Source organism: Diabrotica virgifera, chromosome 4 (genome assembly GCF_917563875.1).
Source record: "Diabrotica virgifera virgifera chromosome 4, PGI_DIABVI_V3a".
Lineage (NCBI taxonomy): Eukaryota > Metazoa > Arthropoda > Insecta > Coleoptera > Chrysomelidae > Diabrotica > Diabrotica virgifera.
Window position 1 is genome coordinate 237,846,517 of NC_065446.1, and position 19,027 is coordinate 237,865,543.

The 19,027-nt window shown below is 33.4% G+C and overlaps 1 protein-coding gene across 5 annotated transcripts in view; it reads right to left on the reverse strand.

The window, feature by feature from the left end:
• Positions 1–6,306: 6,306 nt before the first annotated feature.
• The window catches only part of LOC126883350 (solute carrier family 25 member 35-like), a 30,777-nt gene continuing 18,056 nt past the window's right edge, over positions 6,307–19,027 (reverse strand). For all 5 annotated transcript variants that reach the window (XM_050648804.1, XM_050648806.1, XM_050648807.1 and 2 more), the window contains 3 exons: positions 18,415–18,653; positions 15,663–15,888; positions 6,307–8,310 (listed from right to left, as the gene is read on the reverse strand). In XM_050648804.1, the coding sequence (XP_050504761.1) occupies positions 8,063–8,310; positions 15,663–15,888; positions 18,415–18,653 (713 nt within the window). In that variant the 3' untranslated portion in view covers positions 6,307–8,062. The remainder of the gene's footprint in view (positions 8,311–15,662; positions 15,889–18,414; positions 18,654–19,027) is intronic.

Genomic DNA, 19,027 nt, shown 5'->3' on the forward strand with positions numbered 1-19,027 from the left:
GGAGCACCACAGTTGTGGCTCGATTATTTTATATGGTAGTTGTCTCGCAGTGAAACGCCCAACATAGCATGCTCCATCGCTTTTTGAGCCACATGGATCTTTTGCACTGATCTTTTTCACACACTTGTCTAGTGTTGGAAAATTCTCAAGAATGAAAAATCAGAGAATATTCTCGATATGGAGAATTTTCTGAGAATGAACCCTATGACGCACTTAGGGATATTGTTGAACATGAAATAGGATATTAAAAATCATGAAATTATATACAAAATTATGAGACTAAACAAGTGTTCTTTATATACAGTGTGTCCACGGTTGGGGTGCCCACGAGGAAAAACTTCTGTATTTTCAATTTTAGCGAAAAATGTCATTCTTGATAAAAAGTTTTGCTTGTTCTAAAACCCCATAAAACGAAATAAAATTCAAGTTTTTCAAATCCTGCTTAATTTTGTAGCCAATTTTATGTAAATCCTTATAAATTTTTGCACTAAGTTCGAAATCGTAACAATAATCTAGTGTTGCCAAGCCACAATATAGCTTAGTAACTGTCAACTCCGATAAATAATTTACGAATTGTAATTTTTTTCGACCATGTTAAGCGTTTAATAAAGAATTTATCTTGTGATAAATTTCATTATTAAAATTATTGGATTAATAATTATTTAATTAATAAATAATTTGATGATTCAAGGAGAACCACAAAGTCTGGCTTCATAATCCAGAGACGCGAAAGGGTTGTTCTCCCAAGTTATTATTGTTACAATTTCGAACTTAGTGCAAAAATTTATAGGGATTTACATATAATTGGCTATAAAATTAAGCAGGATTTGAAAAATTTGAATTTTATTTCATTTTATGGGGTTTTAGAACAAGCAAAACTTTTTATCAAGAATGACATTTTTCGCTAAAATTGAAAATAAAAAAGTTTTTCCTCTTGGGCACCCCATCCGTGGACACACTGTATAAACAAAATCCAAAAACAACAGAGAATACAAAATTTATTTGAAAAAAAAAAATTAAAGTTAGTAATGGATGTGGTGATTTAATCAGAAAAACAAAAACAGGCCTCAGGTTCAGAATCTATTTCTATTATTAGGTCATCCTGGTCATCTACATTCTGCATTTCAATGTACTGATGAGAAGTTGTGGAATTTTATTTTTCACGAGTCGTCAGCTCAGTCATGGATTGGTCTACGTCTAAGGGCATTTAGACGGGCTAGTTCTTGAAGCAATATGTTGCCGAAAATATATATTTGGTATGTTTCTGGCAACAATACAGCCATCTAATGGAAATATCGCCATTTGGCTGAACTATGTGGCCGAAATCTTACTGGCACTATTGCAGTGCCTGATGCGTTGCCGACTGAACTCTGTTGAAATTGAATTTGGTTTTGTCAAAACATACAAAGAAAAGATGAATATGTGGTCAAATGAAATCACAATAAGGTTTATTAATGCAGCACATCTACGTCTAGAGTTGTGGAACTTGGCATACTTCTGGAACTATGAGACAAATGGAAGAGTAGTGCACCCTGAATAAATACATTAAACTAAAACTGTTAGTATATTAAATAACAATTGCTAATCTTGTTGAGATTGGTACTGCGTTTCTCATGTTTGATATTTCTTCTCTATTCTTGGCCTTATCATATTTATCAATAGTTCGAAATCACTTTTTGACATTCTTGTAAAATTCTTAAACAAATAATTGTCTAGCATTATTTCCATAGTTAAATTACTCATTGTTTCGCGTTTACTTAGAAAAGCCGTATCCACATTTTCCTTTTTTCAAGGACGAAGCGACTCTCGAGGACGAAGAGAATATTCTCGAGAACGATATTATTCTGGCCGAGAATGTTCTCGTTCTCGAGAATATTTTCTTAAGAATATTCTCTTCTTACATCATTACACTTGTCATGGTCAACGTTTCCCCTCCGTAAGTCAACACTGGCAAAGCACACTAAAAGACACATTGGTATGTCGGACATTTGAAAATGTGGTATGTATAACTTGCCGAACGCTGCCCAAGTCAGTCTTATACGACGGAGCGGTTTGGTTATCTTTTCCTGTGGGAATCACTAATCATTTACCACATATTTATCGAAATAGCTCCTTCAGACTATATTTAAAAGGTGATAAATGTTTCCCAACTTCACATAATAGGTCAAGCTCAATAAATTTAGCTTATCTAAGATGAGATGGAAGTACTTACTGTATTCTAAGCTTTGTATTTCTATTGTGTTCGTCTTTTGAAGCGGAATGTATGTATTTTTGTCGACAGTATTATTAATGTACAAAGCTACTATGTATTTTTTGTTAAATTGTTTACACGGAGGCATTTTAAATAAAAATAAAACATGTTTGCTCCATGTCATGTATTTTTATATCCTTCAGCCTGGACAGCATTTTAGAGAGATCACACCATTTCCAACTTTAAAACAATATGAGTCAAACAGAGCCCGAATGAACAGCGATACAAGTAAATAAGAACAACTATATCAAAAATGAATTTATCGTTTAAAAGAGTACTAGCTTTGTTTTTAAACCAGGAGGAGTAAACCAGTGGTGTCATGGCAAAATTCGCAGTGCCGGAACGCACTGCTAATTTTTGTTTACAAAACCTAAATTCTCTATTTATTTTTTTTTCTTTTCTTAACCAGTGCCGGAACGACGTTCCCGCACCATGACACCACTGGAGTAAACTAAAAGACAGATTCACGCCTATGAACCAGAGTCACTAGAAAAGCCACCAAATACATCTTTTTTGGTGGATCATGTCGGCCCTCAACGGGAATCCATAAATATTACATTAATACGTCGCTAAAGAGTTCTAAAAAGAATTGATTTTTTTTGAAGTTATACTTCTTTAGGCACGAGGGTGAATTTTTACATTCCCTGGCGCATGCGCATACCGACAGTATCTTGTTAGTTGCTAAATCATCCAATTTATGTATGTATCAGCGCAACTAAGGTTTGAAAATAATATTTTAGTGTTTTTAGTAAATATATTTATTATAATTTTTGTGTCTTTGGATTAATTTGTCTTCCTTGGGAGTAAGATAATAAGTATTTTAAACATTTTTATATTTAATACTTCACTTGGTCTATTTGTCACCGCCGTTTGTAATTACGTCCCAGAAGCCGTAAAAACAAAACTCTGATGGGTTATTGGTAGAGCATTCGACTACATAACGCGAAGGTCCCGGGTTCAAATCCTGACACGGACGATTGTTATCCTTTTTTTTTTAATTTTTGATGTTTTAATAAAAAAAAAATTTGAAAGTGGTAATATCAAAATTAGTTTATTAATTAAATAAAATACAAATAAACTAAGTATATTTCGTTGAAATCATATAATAGAAGTATAACTTCTTACTTGCATACAAAGTACTCACACATTCTTTTTGTAAATTTTTTCTATTTAGGGGTTGTTTTTAAGTTTTGAAAGGGCGGTTAACAATAGGATAATTAATATAGAGAACGTAAAATATTTATACAGCGTGTCTACTTAAGTTGGAAACATATGGGAAACTTTTTTATTATTAATTTTACGAAAAAAAGTTATTCTTTATCTGTAAAAAGTTCTGCATGCCCCAAAACTTAAGATTCAATCATCAGATATCAAATTTTCTCAATATTATACGAGCTATGTCAAAAAATATGAATTTCGGTCAAGGGTAAAGTACCTTTATTTCTCTCAATATCGAAAATTCTTATAAAAAGTTGTTTGGAATTAAAAACTAAGATCAAATATGCAATTACATGCTTTTAATTAAAAAAAAAATTAAAAATTTTTTCTCAAATTTATGGATACCTACCCAACATCGTTTTTAATTATTACAAATATGATAACTCGTTTATTATTCATTTTACGAAAAAAAGTTATTCTTCATAAAAATCTTTGCATGGTCTAAAATCTAAGACACAACCATGATATATCAACTTTTATTAATTTTATACGAGGTGTGTCAAAAAATATGAAATTCGCTGAAGATTATAGTACCTTTATATTTCACAATATTTCAATTAGAACGATGTAATTGCATATTGAAACATAGTTTTTAATTCTAAACAACTTTTTTAATAACCGTTTTCAATATTGTGAAAAATAAAGGTGCTTTACTCTTAAGTGAAATTTATATTTTTTGACATACCTCGTATAAAATTAATAAAATGTGATATCTGATGGTTACATCTTCCGTCTTAGGACATACAGAGCTTTTTATAAAGAATAGCTTTTTTCGTAAAAGTAATAATAAAAGAGTTATCGTATGTGTAATAAATAAAAACGAAGTTAGTATCAATAAATTTGAAAAAAATTTGGAAAATATTTTTTTCCAATTAGAAGCATGTAATTGCATATTTGATCTTAGTTTTTAATTCCAAACAACCTTTCATAATAAGAATTTTCGATATTGAGAGAAATAAAGGTACTTTACTCTTGATCGAAGTTCATATTTTTTGACATACCTCGTATAATATTGACAAAATTTGATATCTGATGATTGAATCTTAGGTTTTAGAGCATGCAGAACTTTTTATAAAGAGTAACTTTTTTTCGTAAAATGAATAACAAAAAAGTTTCCCATATGTTTCCAACTTAAGTAGACACGCTGTATAATTTACTCTATATTTAAATATTTTTATGTCATACTAAATAAATTTTTTGTAAATTTTTTCGATTTAGGGGTTGTTTGCAAGGGTTGCACGGTTTTCAATGGGATGAAAATGAGTTTATAATGAGATTATTGTGTTAGAAAATACTTCACAATGTCACTTTTTATTATTAAAGATGTTTTCTGGCGATAAAATGGCTCAATGTCCATTTTTCCATTAAGGGGTTGTTTTCACCCCTTAAAAATAAAAAACGGAGTTCAGGTCAATATCACTTAATAGTTATCACTATTATCACAATAGTAATATCACTTAATAAAGTTAAGGGTAAGATAAGCTTAAATCTAAAATCTCATGTAAATCGGTTCATAGTAAAAAATTTCGGAGGTAAAAACCTATTTTACGCTTCAATGACTGCACTATATTGGCAACTGATCAGTTGAATGATTGTTGGCAACTGATCAGTTGCCAACGATCGTTCAACATCTGAACAACTCAACTACAGGGAAACCTTTTTCGTTGTGGATTTTTTACAAGTGTTTTTGAGCCTTGAAAATCGTCATTTTTCGTTGTTTTTTAGTCTTACGTTGTTTATAACTCAAAAGCTATCAACTTAAGAGAAAAATTACAAAAGTTCTTTTTGAAATTATACTTCTTTAGGCACGAGGGTGAATTTTTACATTCCCTGGCGCATGCGCACACCGACAGTATGGTATTAGTCGCTACATCTTTATGTAGCGCTAATAAGGTGTGCGTGAAAAGAATATATTATTAGTGTTTTTAGTAAATATATTTATTATAATTTTTGTGTCTTTGGATTTGTCTTCCTCGGGAATAAGATATTTTATAATAATAGTAAGTATATTTAAAGTATTTTTGTACACTTCACTTGGTCTATTAAATTTGTCAGTATGTATGAGAAATCTTGTAACTTGTCAAAGCAAAGGTAATATAGCTCAGTGGTAGAGCGTGTGACCGGGGATCGAGAGGTCCCCGGTTCAAATCCGTGTGTTTTCAATTTTTTTATTTTTGGTATTGTTTTAATAAATTTTTTTGGAAAGTAGTAAGTAAAAATTAGTTTAATCTTTAAATAAAATACAAATAACCCGTTGAAAGTATATTTATTTTGTTGAAATCGTATAATAGATGTATAACTTTTTACGTGCGTATAAAGTACACACACATTCTTTTTTTATATGAAAGCAGACTAAAAATCTAAAAATTAAAAGAATAACGCAGAAAACACAAAAAATCGCCGATATAATTGTTGTGCCTTATCAACTTATGAAATGCCAATAGTGTCAAAATTTCATGAATGTCAATAGTGTCAAAACTTCATAACAATGGAGTAAACTTGCCTGCGATTGGCAAATTACAAACAAGCATTACGGCGCGGTACATTTGAATTACTCCTCCTGGTTTATAAACAGCATAGTCGTTTATATAACAATATACCCTTTCGGATTTAAGGCCTAAATCTCTCTATCTCCGTCACTTTTAGATCCTCTCACAAGAATTGTGTTTAAGTACTTATTTACTGGCTAAGTGGAGCTTTCGACTGCCTCTTTGGAGCCATATTCGAGACTTGGTTTAGTTCTAGGTTACCCATCACAGGCACTGTCCAATTAGTTTTATACTTTTTGGCAATTTGCCATCAGAAGTAAATAAACAGGACAAAATAAAACAAGAGTATAATAAATAATTTTAAATATATTAATATTTTCAAAGATCACATATACACAAATAAATTGTAACGTCAGTATATCTACAGAATAAATAAGTAAAAGTACTACCTATATTTGAAACAAATCTAGAATTTGTTACAGTTTTATAAATCATTTTTAATAGAAAATTTGGATGGATAACAAATTTTTGGATATTTTGTAATGTTTAATTCTAGTTTAAAAAATATAGAAAACTCGCTTTATTAGTAAACTAGATATGGACAGTTAATGATGTTTCGAAGGGGGTATGATTCAAAATTCATTCCATATAAAAGATTTGTTTTTTGTTCATGGTGTTATCAAACATTTGGTACCAAAGCAGGGTTGGCAGGTTTAAACCAACATGTTTAAAACCGTGGTTTAATATTGAGCCTCCAAACTGGTGTTTTTGTTTAAAGTTTTTAATACAGCTGCCGCAAATGAAAAAAATTGAGGTAAATAAATTATATTTCTTTACTTTCGAATTTGGTTATTTTGCATATTATTACGTCTGAAGATGTTTTTTGTTATATTAATTTTGTGTGTGTGTAAATAAAAATAAAAGTAGTTTTAATCATTTTTTTCATTGTTTATTAGATTTATTACTATTATTTTATAAAATAATTGTTATACTTTGTATCAAATAAACCTGGTTTAAACCAAAAAACTTGTTATTTTTTTGGTTTTTTGGAAAAAAACCTTGGTTTTTGCCAACCCTGACCAAAGGTACCATTCTGCATCACCACAATGTAAAACGGATGAATAAATCAACATAACGTTAAAAAGTGCTAAGGAAGGTCATAAATAAGAAAAGTGTGACAGATTGTCTGTCATTTCAAAAGAGCATGGAGAGCAGATTAAAAAAATGCGCAAAGCGCGTGCTGTGACTGTTGAGACCATTAAAGAAAATATTCCAAGATTTTTACGAAATGTTAGACGATATTATATCAGATTTAAGAACTTTGATTTAAGAAACTATGTGGAAAGTGGGTGTCAGGTTGAAGAGGTTCCTATCTCTTGCCAAGAAATAGGAAGGAAGAAAAGGTTGTACCGTTTAATTGCCATCTACTTCACACATAGCCAGGCTATGTGGTACTAAGGCACTCTGTAGAAGTCAATTCTATAAGCTTGTATGCATGCTATAAATAAACTAGAAGACTAGCAAGGTTACGGTAGCCTGGGTACCGGGCATGAGGGTCAAAGGGCAACGAAAAAACAGATGAAATAGATGAACAAGGCTCATAAATGCTATTCGTTGAACCGGAAACCTTATGTGGAGTTCCAAAGACAGTAACAAGAAAGTGGGTAGTTCACAAATCTCTGAAATAATGAAGGAATTCAGCAGGACAAAGATAGGCGAAACAGTTCCTCACAGAACATTCTCCAGAACTTCCGGCAGATCAATTAAGCAAAGACAGAACAACAGTCAAAGCCATAGTATGTCTGCTAACGGGCACTGGGCTGCAAAGTCAACATTTTTGCCAATTGGGACAACAAACTAAGATAATTCTAAATCAGAATTGAAGATTTGGTCATTATAAAAATTGATCAAGAAGCCTATACACAAGAAAAAACGTTGTTAATTGCAAATGAAAAGGCATTTTGTATTTAATTCAATTTCTTGTATTCAGTATTTACGGCAATTTCGAACCAAGCTTGACATTCTTCCTACTATGCTAGCTACAAAAACACGCTGAACTTGAAATGCATTTTACCCGAAACAAATTACAAAAATCTAAATTTTATCATCTACCTTCTCTGTTTTCACTTTTGATAAACTTTGGCGAAGTAACTTTACTTTTTGCGAGATGTTTTTCGTGTAATTCTTTCAACATGTCCCAGAATACTAAACACAGAGCACCGTGCGGCGCAAGTCGCACATAACTGGCAGTGACGCCTTTGTAAAAGCCTCTTAAACCTTCTTTCTTGCCGATTTTGACGAAAGCGTCGAATATTCCGTTGTACAGAAGTCCTCTTCCGTTTTGGTCGACCCCTGCACAAAAGAACAATTAGTCAGTTTTTTCCAAATATTCTGCTGCTTAGACATGGTCACAGTTTAATGCTAAAGAATCAGTTCATTCACTCTCGAATTTTGACAGAGGCCCCCGCAGCATGAACCTTGCGGGGGACTCCATCTTGTCGTCTGATATTATGTAAATTTGTAAATAGGCATATTCGGCAAGTGAATCACCTCATATCTAAAAAAACTTAATCCTTTCCGGTCTCCCGAAGTTTTATGGCGACGACAATAAACTATAATGCTTTGTACGTGACTATTGAAAGATTTGAGAATTGCGATTTGCCGAATTTTAGAAGAATATTTCTAAATCTAGAAATGGGTTTTCTGTTTAATATTTACCTACGTTTAGTATTTCGATACAATTATCCAGAGGCGTAACAAAGGCCCCCGCAGCATGAAGCTTACGAGGGCCCCATCTTTCGTCTTATGTATGTAAAAATGTGTTGTTATATTATTCGCATACATACGTTTTTTAAGCAGTGCAGTATTGAAAATGAATTAATAAAATTGTAGATATATATTCGCTGATAGTAGTGCATGAAGAAAGTTATTCTTCTCATAGAATAATACTATGTACTAATGTAATCATTTAGTAATTTTTGTTCTATTTTATTCTATACCAATAAAGATGAAAAATGTTAAGTCGTTATAAACAAAGCATGAATACACCAATAGCTCAGTAAATCACAGTTTCGGAGTGAAATTATCAGCGTCACGACGGACGTATTTGCTTGACAATTTGGATTTAGGTTTTAGTTACACACCACTTCAAAGTTGGACTTATGCCGTTGGTTGCTTTTACTTCGGGGGGTGACACCCTTTACTGGGGTGAAAAACATACGTTTAAAATAAGTCCGAAAATGTATAAATTGACTAATTATAAGCCACTTTTGTTCTATCGAATTTCTTTATCTATGTTAATAATTTTCAAGTCATTTGCGAGTGAAAATGTTTATTTTTCAACTAAAAAAAAACACGCTTTCAGACGGGTTTTTCGCAAATAATTCAAAAATAAGTATTTTATCGAATTAAATATTAGATATCGAAAAAATATTTGTAGCAAAAATGTAGCATAGGTATAAGATACAAAAAAATGGTGTACTTATTCATGAAGTCTATCGACACAGTAAAAGCACAGTTGAAGCTCATGAAAAATGATTCTTATTCGTCCAATTCCAAATCGAATATTTCAACCTTAAATAACCAAAAAATGAAGCACTTTTCGGGAAAAACCCATAATGTTTAACTTTAAATGTTTCAAAAAAAGCTTCATTTTTAATTTTTTTAAAAGTTTGTAGCACCAAAACTATACAAGTTACGTTCAAAATAAAGTTGGTCCCTTTTTTAGTAAAAAAAAAAATCGTGAAAATCGCTCCCTATTTCGCACCTCAAATAAAATTTATCGTTAGCGCTTTACCATTTACTTTAAATATTTATTGTTTATATGATCTGTAAATTTGACCAGTTCGAAGTTCTTATTTAAAAAAAAACTGGTTTCATAGTAAAAAAGTTTTTTTATTTTGGAAAAATGCCTTTTTTTCAAAATATAAGTATTAGTGATACGAAAAATCTCAAAGAGTAAAGAAATGTAGGTTTTGCTTATATATTTTGGCCTTAATTTGTTTTTCTTTAAGACAAAAATTGGTTAAGATATGGCTGTTTAAAATTTGCATATACTCGTGATTAGTGACTCGTTCAAGCCCTTTCAACTAGAACCCTTTCAAATATAAGCACTTTGAACCGGTGAAACTTACAGGTCATATAAAAAAGTTAAGTAATTTGTAAAGCGATAATGATTAGTTTCATTTGGGGTGCTAAATAGGGGAGATTTTCACAATTCTTTTACCAAAAAATGGGATTAACGGTATTTTGAGCGTAACTGGCTTAGTTTTGATGCTAGAAACTTTTGTAAAAAATAAAAATAAACAGCTTTTTTTAAACACTTTAAAAAAGTTTTAATGAGTTTTCCCCGAAAAATATTTCATTTTATGGTTATTTCACGTTGAAATATTCGATTTGGAATTTGACTTATAAGAAAAACTTTTCATGCGCTACAACTTTTCTTTTACTTGGTCGATAGACTTCATTTTTTTAAGCTACATTTTTGCTAACAATATTCTTTTCGATCAAATACTTACTCTGAACTATTTGCGAAAAATCGTCTAAAAACGTGTTTTGTTTGTTGAACAATAAACATTTTTACTCATAAATAACTTGAAGTCTTGAGTTGACCACTTCCGTGGTGACACTGAAAATTACAAGGGATTGCTATATTTTACGTTCATTTACTGGGCTGTTACACATAGGTATAGGTATTTGTTACACATGTAGCATTTAGTAATTTTTTTAAGGGGCCCCATTTTCAATTCCGCGGGGACGGGGGGCGACGGAGTTTGTTACGCCACTGGTCATATTCATCTGCGCGAAGGACTAAAATTTTTGATGTGCCGTCACCAAAATGGAAAGAGAACAAAGAATTTTCTCGGAGTGGCTCTACTGATTCTTTAGCATTATATAGATATCAATTTGAAAATTTCACACCGACAATACCTTTATTTCAGTAAATAAAATGAAAAATGGTATTTTTTTACAATCATCGATTTACAAAGTTTTTTTATTTAATGGGAGACACCTTTCCATTTAATTTGTTTTAGAGATTATCACCACCCGTTTACGTACGTTTCTTCCTCTAGGAGCCGTCAGAAAGGCTTTGTGGTGCGCTTTGAATCAAACCAAATCCAGCTGTCTATAGGGTGGCCAGAAAGTCCCTTTACATTAAAGAATTGCTGTTGTTGTACTACAGAGGTTTATTTATTTATCGTATGGCAATTACAACACATTTAGAACAAAATTACAAACACTAGTAATATAGGTATATGACAAACTTTAAATAGTTACAAACAAACATCAAGTGTATTAATATAATCAATTGACTCTGAAGTTACAAACAGGAAGTCTTCAGGGCTACCATTGTAGGATCTTGAGGGGCACTCTTCAATAATGTGGTCAATGGTTTGGTTCTCCCCACAGTCACATTGAGGAGACAGGTTCTTTCCCCATTTATGTAGCATGTATGCACATCTGCCATGTCTGGTTCGGATCCTATTTAGAGTGGACCATGTTTTACGTGGAAGATCAAAACCTGGTGGCTTGTGGGTAATGCAGGGCATGTTATTTTGCCATGCGTTCCATTCTTGGGACCATGCATTCGTGATGTTGAACTCCTCATGTATCATTCTTGCCGTTTTTATTGGTGGTTTTCTAGAGCGGAGACGGGTATTTCGTGCATCCTCGGTATCTTGGTGGATCGGCAGATTTATATTGTTCATGATATTTTTGTATTCACGTGTAAGTGCGTCAACTCGTCGTAAATGTGGAGGTGGGATGTGACTTAATACTGGAAGCCATTGGGTGGGAGTTGATTTAATTGTACCAGCTATCACCCTTATAGTGCTGTGCAGCTGAGTGTCGACCTTTTTTACGTGTGGGCTGTGGAGCCAAACTGGAGCACAATATTCAGTGGTCGAGAAAACAAGGGCTAAGGCAGTAGAGCGGAGAGTGGAAGCCGATGCTCCCCAGGTGGTACCGCAAAGCTTCTGTATGATGTTATTTCTTGTACTCAACTTTTGGGCAGTTTTTGTTAAATGCTCTTTAAATGATAGCGTTCTGTCTAGTGTTACGCCCAGGTATTTCGGTGCTTTGTTGTGGGTAAGTGTGGTATTTTCAAACCGTATGTTGAGTTCCTTTCCAGCAAGTTTATTGTTCAGGTAAAAGCAACTAACTTCTGTTTTGGATGCATTTGGTTGAAGTCGCCACTTGCGAAAATATTTGCCCAATATATATAAGTCTGCCGTCAGAACTTCTTCAGACGTTTCTAGTGTTCTGCATCGTGTAGTGAGGGCCCAGTCATCGGCGTATCCGAACTTTCTTGATTGTGTTTCCGGCATATCTGCTAAGTATAAGCTAAATAGTAGTGGAGAGAGCACTGACCCCTGTGGTAGGCCATTCTTAAGTTTCTTTGGTGGGCTGATATCTGTGCCCATCACTACTTGATGAAACATTTGGTCGTTGAGCATGCTATCTATTAGGCGTGCTATTGGTTTACAGGGGATTGCACGGAGAATTTTGTATATAAGGCCCTCTCTCCATACTGTATCGTAAACTGCCGAGAGATCAATAAATGCCGCTGAAGTTTTAAGTCTTCTTTGGAAACCCGCTTTGATGTAGGTGGTGAGTGACATTACCTGGTCCGCGCAGCTTCGTTCTGGTCGAAAACCTGCTTGTTCGACTGGGATCACCTGGAACAGTTCTGATCACCATTCCAGAACACGATTTCCGCCACTTATTCAAGACCTCATTTATATAGATTTTAAACAGTTTTGGCGATAAGCTGCATCCCTGTCGTAGTTATCAGATTTTAATGAAATAAAAAGACAGGCCAATTTTTGATCTAAGGGGGACACATTTCATGTTACATATATCTGTCATTTGTCAACTCCCTCCCTTCCACTTACCCCACTCCTTATTTTTAACTAGGGAATAGGGGTCGTGTGCTAGCTCATTTGAAAGGTTATTCAATTCTCTATTCAGTAATGTTAACATTGGCATAATTATTTGTACAGGGTGTCCAAGAAAAATTATTTTAAATTAAATTAATTGACACAAAAAGAACAATGTATGTAATTTATTTAATTCAAAATACATTCTACTGCTGTCACAAAACAAAAAAATGTTTTTTGATAAATAAATATTGCTTTTCGCTTAAATTCAATATTCAACCTACCAAGAGGCAGATGGGTGGCAGCTTGAATATTGAAATTAAGCAAAAAGCAATGTTTATTTATCAAAAAACATTTTTTTTTGTTTTTTGACAGCAGTAGAATGTATTTTGAATTAAATAAATTACATACATTGTTCTTTTTCTGTCAATTAATTTAATTTAAAATAATTTTTCTTGGACACCCTGTACAAATAATTATGCCAATGTTAATATTACTGAATAGAGAATTGAATAACCTTTCAAATGAGCTAGCACACGACCCCTATTCCCTATTTAAAAATAAAGGGTGGGGGATGTGGAAGGGAGGGGGTTGACACATGACAGATGTACGTGCCGTAAAAATGTGTCCCCCTTAGATCAAAAATCGACATGTTTCGGCATTTTCTTAAAATCTAATAAATACTGCCAAAAATCGAGGTGGATACTTTTATTTGGCCCACTCTGTATATAAGCCTCTCTAATAGTTTGTAGATGGCAGAGAGAAGCGCAATTGGTCTGTAGTTTTTTTAGGTTGTCGGCGGGTTTGCCTGGCTTTAGTATGGCTATTATCTTAGAGCGCTTTAATTCTTGTGGAATATTTCCAGTTTCCATGATGTCTGAAAAATCGAGCCAGCCAAACTTTTGTATACTTGCCACAATTTATTAGGAATTCAGGGTGAATATTATCAAATCCTGGTGCTTTTGCTGGCTTAACGTCTTTAAGAGCCTCTGATATGTCTTCACTGGTGAAGGGGAGGGAATGCTCCGTTTCTGTAGCTACATGTTTTAAAGTTTTAAGTTCTCTCTTTACGTAGATGGTGTGTGCTTTGTCCTTTGGTGCCCTGGATGTTTTTACTATATGTGATGCAACGGCATCTGGCTTTACAGCTGCCTCTCGACGTTTCGTATGGACACCACTCCCTAATTTTCTTAATAATGATCATGCCTGTCTGCTTGATTTCTGGAAGTTTAGGCTTTCTACTGTTTCGGTCCACTTTTGGCTTCTAGCGGCGTCTAGGCTGTAAAGTAGTTCATCCGCTATTTCTTGGTCGCTAGTTTCAAGAAAGCTCTGATATAATTTCTCGCTATTTTCTGACCAGCCAGGGATATATTCTTTGCGATAGCCTCTTGGTATGTGTTTTTTGGCTACACTTAGCACGGCACCAACTACAGAGGTAAAAAATAATACATAACACAATTTTCTTTGTATGTTATTTGTTACTTATTTATTTATCTAAAATATCGGTGTGCATACATCCATTGTCGCAACACAACTTGATACGACGCATGTTCCTATGCTCATCCGTATCAGCATGTCCGGAGTTAATGACGTAGAAGCTTGGCGAACTCCGTTTCGCAAGTCCTCATTTGAAGTATATCTGCGTTTTCTAATTGCTCTTTAATGAAACCCCACAGTACATTGTCCGGCGTCAAATCTGGACTTTTTGGCGATTGCGAACAGCGAGAGCAAAATAGGATGAGGCGCCATCTTGTTAAAAATAAATTAGGTATTCACTTGTTAATCCTTTCGCATGTGATCTTGCATTGTTAACCACGCAATATCAAACTCTGCTGAGTGTTTCCGCATATACTTCATCGGTGAAGGTTCAATGGAATCCTCAATACCAGCACATGTTTTCGAGTGTTTGATCTTCCACTTCTTGGTGCATCGAGAACGGTTCCCAATGAAAAAGCCTTCTTCTCCTATTATAGCAAAGTTGGTGTGGATGGTGATGGTTTTTCAAAACGAACAACAAAATCATACATACTGTCGGTCATTGTTTTATTGTTATGACACTGCGTTCGTGTATCCATACTGCAGCGACCAAACGCTCTTCAATTGTATACTCACTTGTGTCCGTCATAACGTTTTAATCCCAACTATTGTTGTCTGTCTGCGTGACCAGACAGATGCGCATTGCGCTTGCGCCGGAACACCAACAAACATTGGCGCGGTGTTGAAACATTATTATTTTTAGTGTAAAGGGACTTTCCGGCCACCCTATTCGCTGTGAGCCGATGAGTAGAGGGGATTTGGCAGTTTTCGTCAGCGCTGTTAGTGGCAGTTTTGTGTACTGAATTTGAGAGGTTGTGAAATGCAATTGCAGATTCCCCTGTTTGCCTTGCAAATTGTAGAAAACTCAGATTTAAAGTTGTTACCAAATTTTGCTTTCCGGCGTAAGAGATCTATAAATAGTGCTTTTGTACTTTATATTTTTTGTTGTTTTTTATTATTTATTTTAATAACTTTTTGTATATTCGAAAGTACAGAAACAGCTGTTAGTTAATATCCTTGTTATAGATTTTAATAAAATTGAAAAGTTTGTTGTATAACGCACTCCCCCCATCGAGTAAATGTACTCTTCCAACTATTTCGTGACGATCGCCTCAGCATTTTATTGTAGCGAAAAATAATTAATAAAACGCCAGTATAGAAGTTTCGCTTCAAATAATTTGATCGGTCTTTTTGATTTTTTATATTATTTGCGGAAACGCCGCTATTAATGGTGGGAAGTTTTTAAATTATCACCCTTGCATTTATATAAAATAATAACGTTGATATTACCTTGATTATAAAGTCGCACGGAGACCAAATCGAATGGATTCATCAATATACACTGGAACACCCCTCCTATAATACTGGCAACGAACGAAGTCACTATGGGATACCTGACAAATACTTCATAATCTCTTAACATATCTTTGGTTATAGCAAAGGAAGTTAGTTGCGCTGAGGAGCCTACAACTGCTCTTAGGACCACTGCATTGCCACCTCTCCACAATCCAGATATCTAAAAGAACAAGTGATGAAAAGATCAATTATTATTTAATATTTTAATTGGGAATAAGTCACAATTTTACTTTAAAATAAGTTTATTTTGACGTTTAGATTTCCACTTCAAAAATCGTTCTCAAAATACAAAACAAATAAATAAAGCAAATTTTGTTTTTGTTATTTGATAAAACAATTCTAATAATTTAATTTTATCTGACTCATTCATGTTGATAATTCATCTGCAGGATAAGGTTATCTACATAATCTACATTTTAAAGTAGATGAACTTAAAATTATGTCAATATCTTTGAGCTGCATTCCTGGGACGACTTTATTGGAAGACAGTTCATTAGATTACATGAAATCAATTCTAACTTACGAATACTCGTCAGAAAAATCGTAACATGTGGTTTGTTTTTAAAAAGACAACCGCATGCAATGATGTCAGTAAAATTTTCCTGTTAGTGATCCCATAGTAAATCATGAGAAAAACCCAGGAAAAAACCTCATGATACTATCTCGGCATGGTGAGTATTTGGTCTTATATTTAGTTCAACCTCAATGCACTGGATACTGCAGTTAATACTCAACGGAAAAATCTAGGGAAAAAGTGGAATTGGTAGGAAGAAATATTCATAGCCTCCGAAACCTTCGTCAAGCTTCTGATTATCAGCAGATGAATTGTTACGTGCCGAGCAAGATCGAGAACAATATCGGCAAATAGGGAACTTGCACATTTTTTTTATTGCATAATAATGTTCAGTTTTGTTTAAAAATGAGATTTCCCAAAATTTCACGCTTCAAAAACTTAGAAATACATATTTAAAGTCTTCTGCGGTATAAAATAGTTCAAACGACCCTTGACGTCACATAGTTTTACATTAGTTATTATTATGGTTATATTTCGCTGTGTCTAGGTACACGCTAACGTGTACGCAAATAAAAAAGTTAGGTACACGCGAATTAGACTTTATCAAGCCAGTGACGTCATTATTTAGCGTGCGCAGTGACTGTATATTTTGGTACAAGCTATTTTGATATGTTTAGTGTTTGTTTGATAGAAAAATATTTGTTAAGCGAAGGGAAGCAGAACTATTCAGATGTTTCAAACTTAATTGTAATAAATCAATGTATATATAAAAGTATATATTATTTAGGTTAACAAAATAAGTATATGTATTTAGTTGACATGACACGTACAAAATATTGTTAAAAGTTAATTATTATAATAAGTAAAAGTTAATTATTATAATCAACTATTCTAAATGGGAAATAAGCCACAATTTAACTAAAAAATGATTTTATTACCGTTTCGACGTCCAAATCGGATGTCATTGTCAAAATACAAAAAATAAGTCAGATTAAATAAATTATTAGAAAAAATTTTTTACTAAGCAACAACATTTTTGTTTAATTTATTAATATTTTGTATTTTGACAGCGACGTCCGATTTAGACACCGAAACGTTAATAAAATCATTTTTTTAGTTAAATTGTGGCTTAGTTCCCATTTAGAATAGTTGATTACAAAAATGCCATAAGGGAATAGCTTCAGAACAAGTTAATTATTATTATGAAAGCTTTCGGTCTTCCTTTTATTTTAATTTTAGACGGTAATACTATTTCACTTATAACTAAAAAAATATATATTAATTTATAGTCTCTTAACTTTTTCATACTGTTTTAAAATGTTGTTAAACTCATTAAAACAACTAAATAATTGTCCACACTGCAAGTTAATTTAAAAACAAACACTAAACAAATAAAAAATAAGAAATCTCTTTACTAATCAATATTAAAATGAAAGTGTAAACACAATGCGATTAAACAAATTCCAACACTCTGACACTCTAATTTTTTAATTTCCGTACACGTTAGCGTGTACCTAGACACAGCGTTATATTATTCTTCTTCTCCCTCTTTAGTTTATTGGCCTCCACCTACTTGGGTATTTGGCCGTCGTCGGAGAATAAAGGAAAAATATTTATATTCTAATGACATTTATCGTATGTCGTTGTAATAATATATACCAGTTTGTTGAGAATGGAGTTTGATACAGTTTTTGAAGGAAAGGAAAGAAGGTTTACTATTGAAAATAAAACCATTTTGTAAAAGTACAAATTTTCTATGAATAGTTCAAACGATCAAAAACACTTTTAACGTCACATAACTGTATTTTTTACTGACGTTTATAATGTCTAATTTAAAATTATATATACAATTGGTGTAGAATGTAAACAAACAACGGTGTGACGTCATGACGCGTTTTGGGGTAGTTGAACTTTTAGTCGTCTTTAGGGGCCAAACGAAAGACAAACAAAAACTTTTTTATCTTTGATACAGGTTCTAAATTATGTTCTCTTGTGATTTATGACATTTTTTTCGAATTTAAAATTTTATGCAAGTTCCCTATTGTCATCTAAGCTACCGTCACGTAAAATTTAGGCACGATACTCAAAGAACACAGATGTAATGATTTACTTGTGTTTGACCCCTAGGCATACACGGTTTTTAATCAGTCTAAATAAGTAAATAAAACTTACCCCATCTTGATGATAAATAGTTCTAAACGCTGCAAAGGCTCCCTTGTGACCGTGCTGTGTGCCTACCGATATATTATCAGCAGCCTGTGCTTGAAGTTGCGTCTTAACTAGGAAGAGAGGACTACCCAAAAATGCTCCAGCTGCTCCGGAAAAGGCGCTGGCTAAGGCACTGCGGTGAAAAATAGTTTTGCCGTGTTCGTTAGTCAAGTATTCCTTCTTATGTAGCCATTGATAGATACCTGGAGTCAAGAGAATAAGATTAATTTAGTAGATCACTACAACTTCTCTATTTAGATATCACCAGATATTTGTCTGGTGTTTTGGAAAAGTCCAGATGAGGTCTGTAGAACGGCCTAGAACACGGTGGAAATATGTAATCGGAGAGAACCAGCAGAAAATGAGAGTAGGACAATGGGAAATAGTGGCACAGGATCGACAAACATGGAAGGAAATACTAAACGCGGTAAAGACTCACGAAGAGCTGTAACGCTTGATGATGAGATATTTGTCTAGATGAATTTTTGAAGAAAAGACTTAAAAGACTTAAAAGATGTGAGTAGTTATATGAAGACGACCCTTTTTCGGAAGCAACAATAGAGGCTGGGGAGGAAGT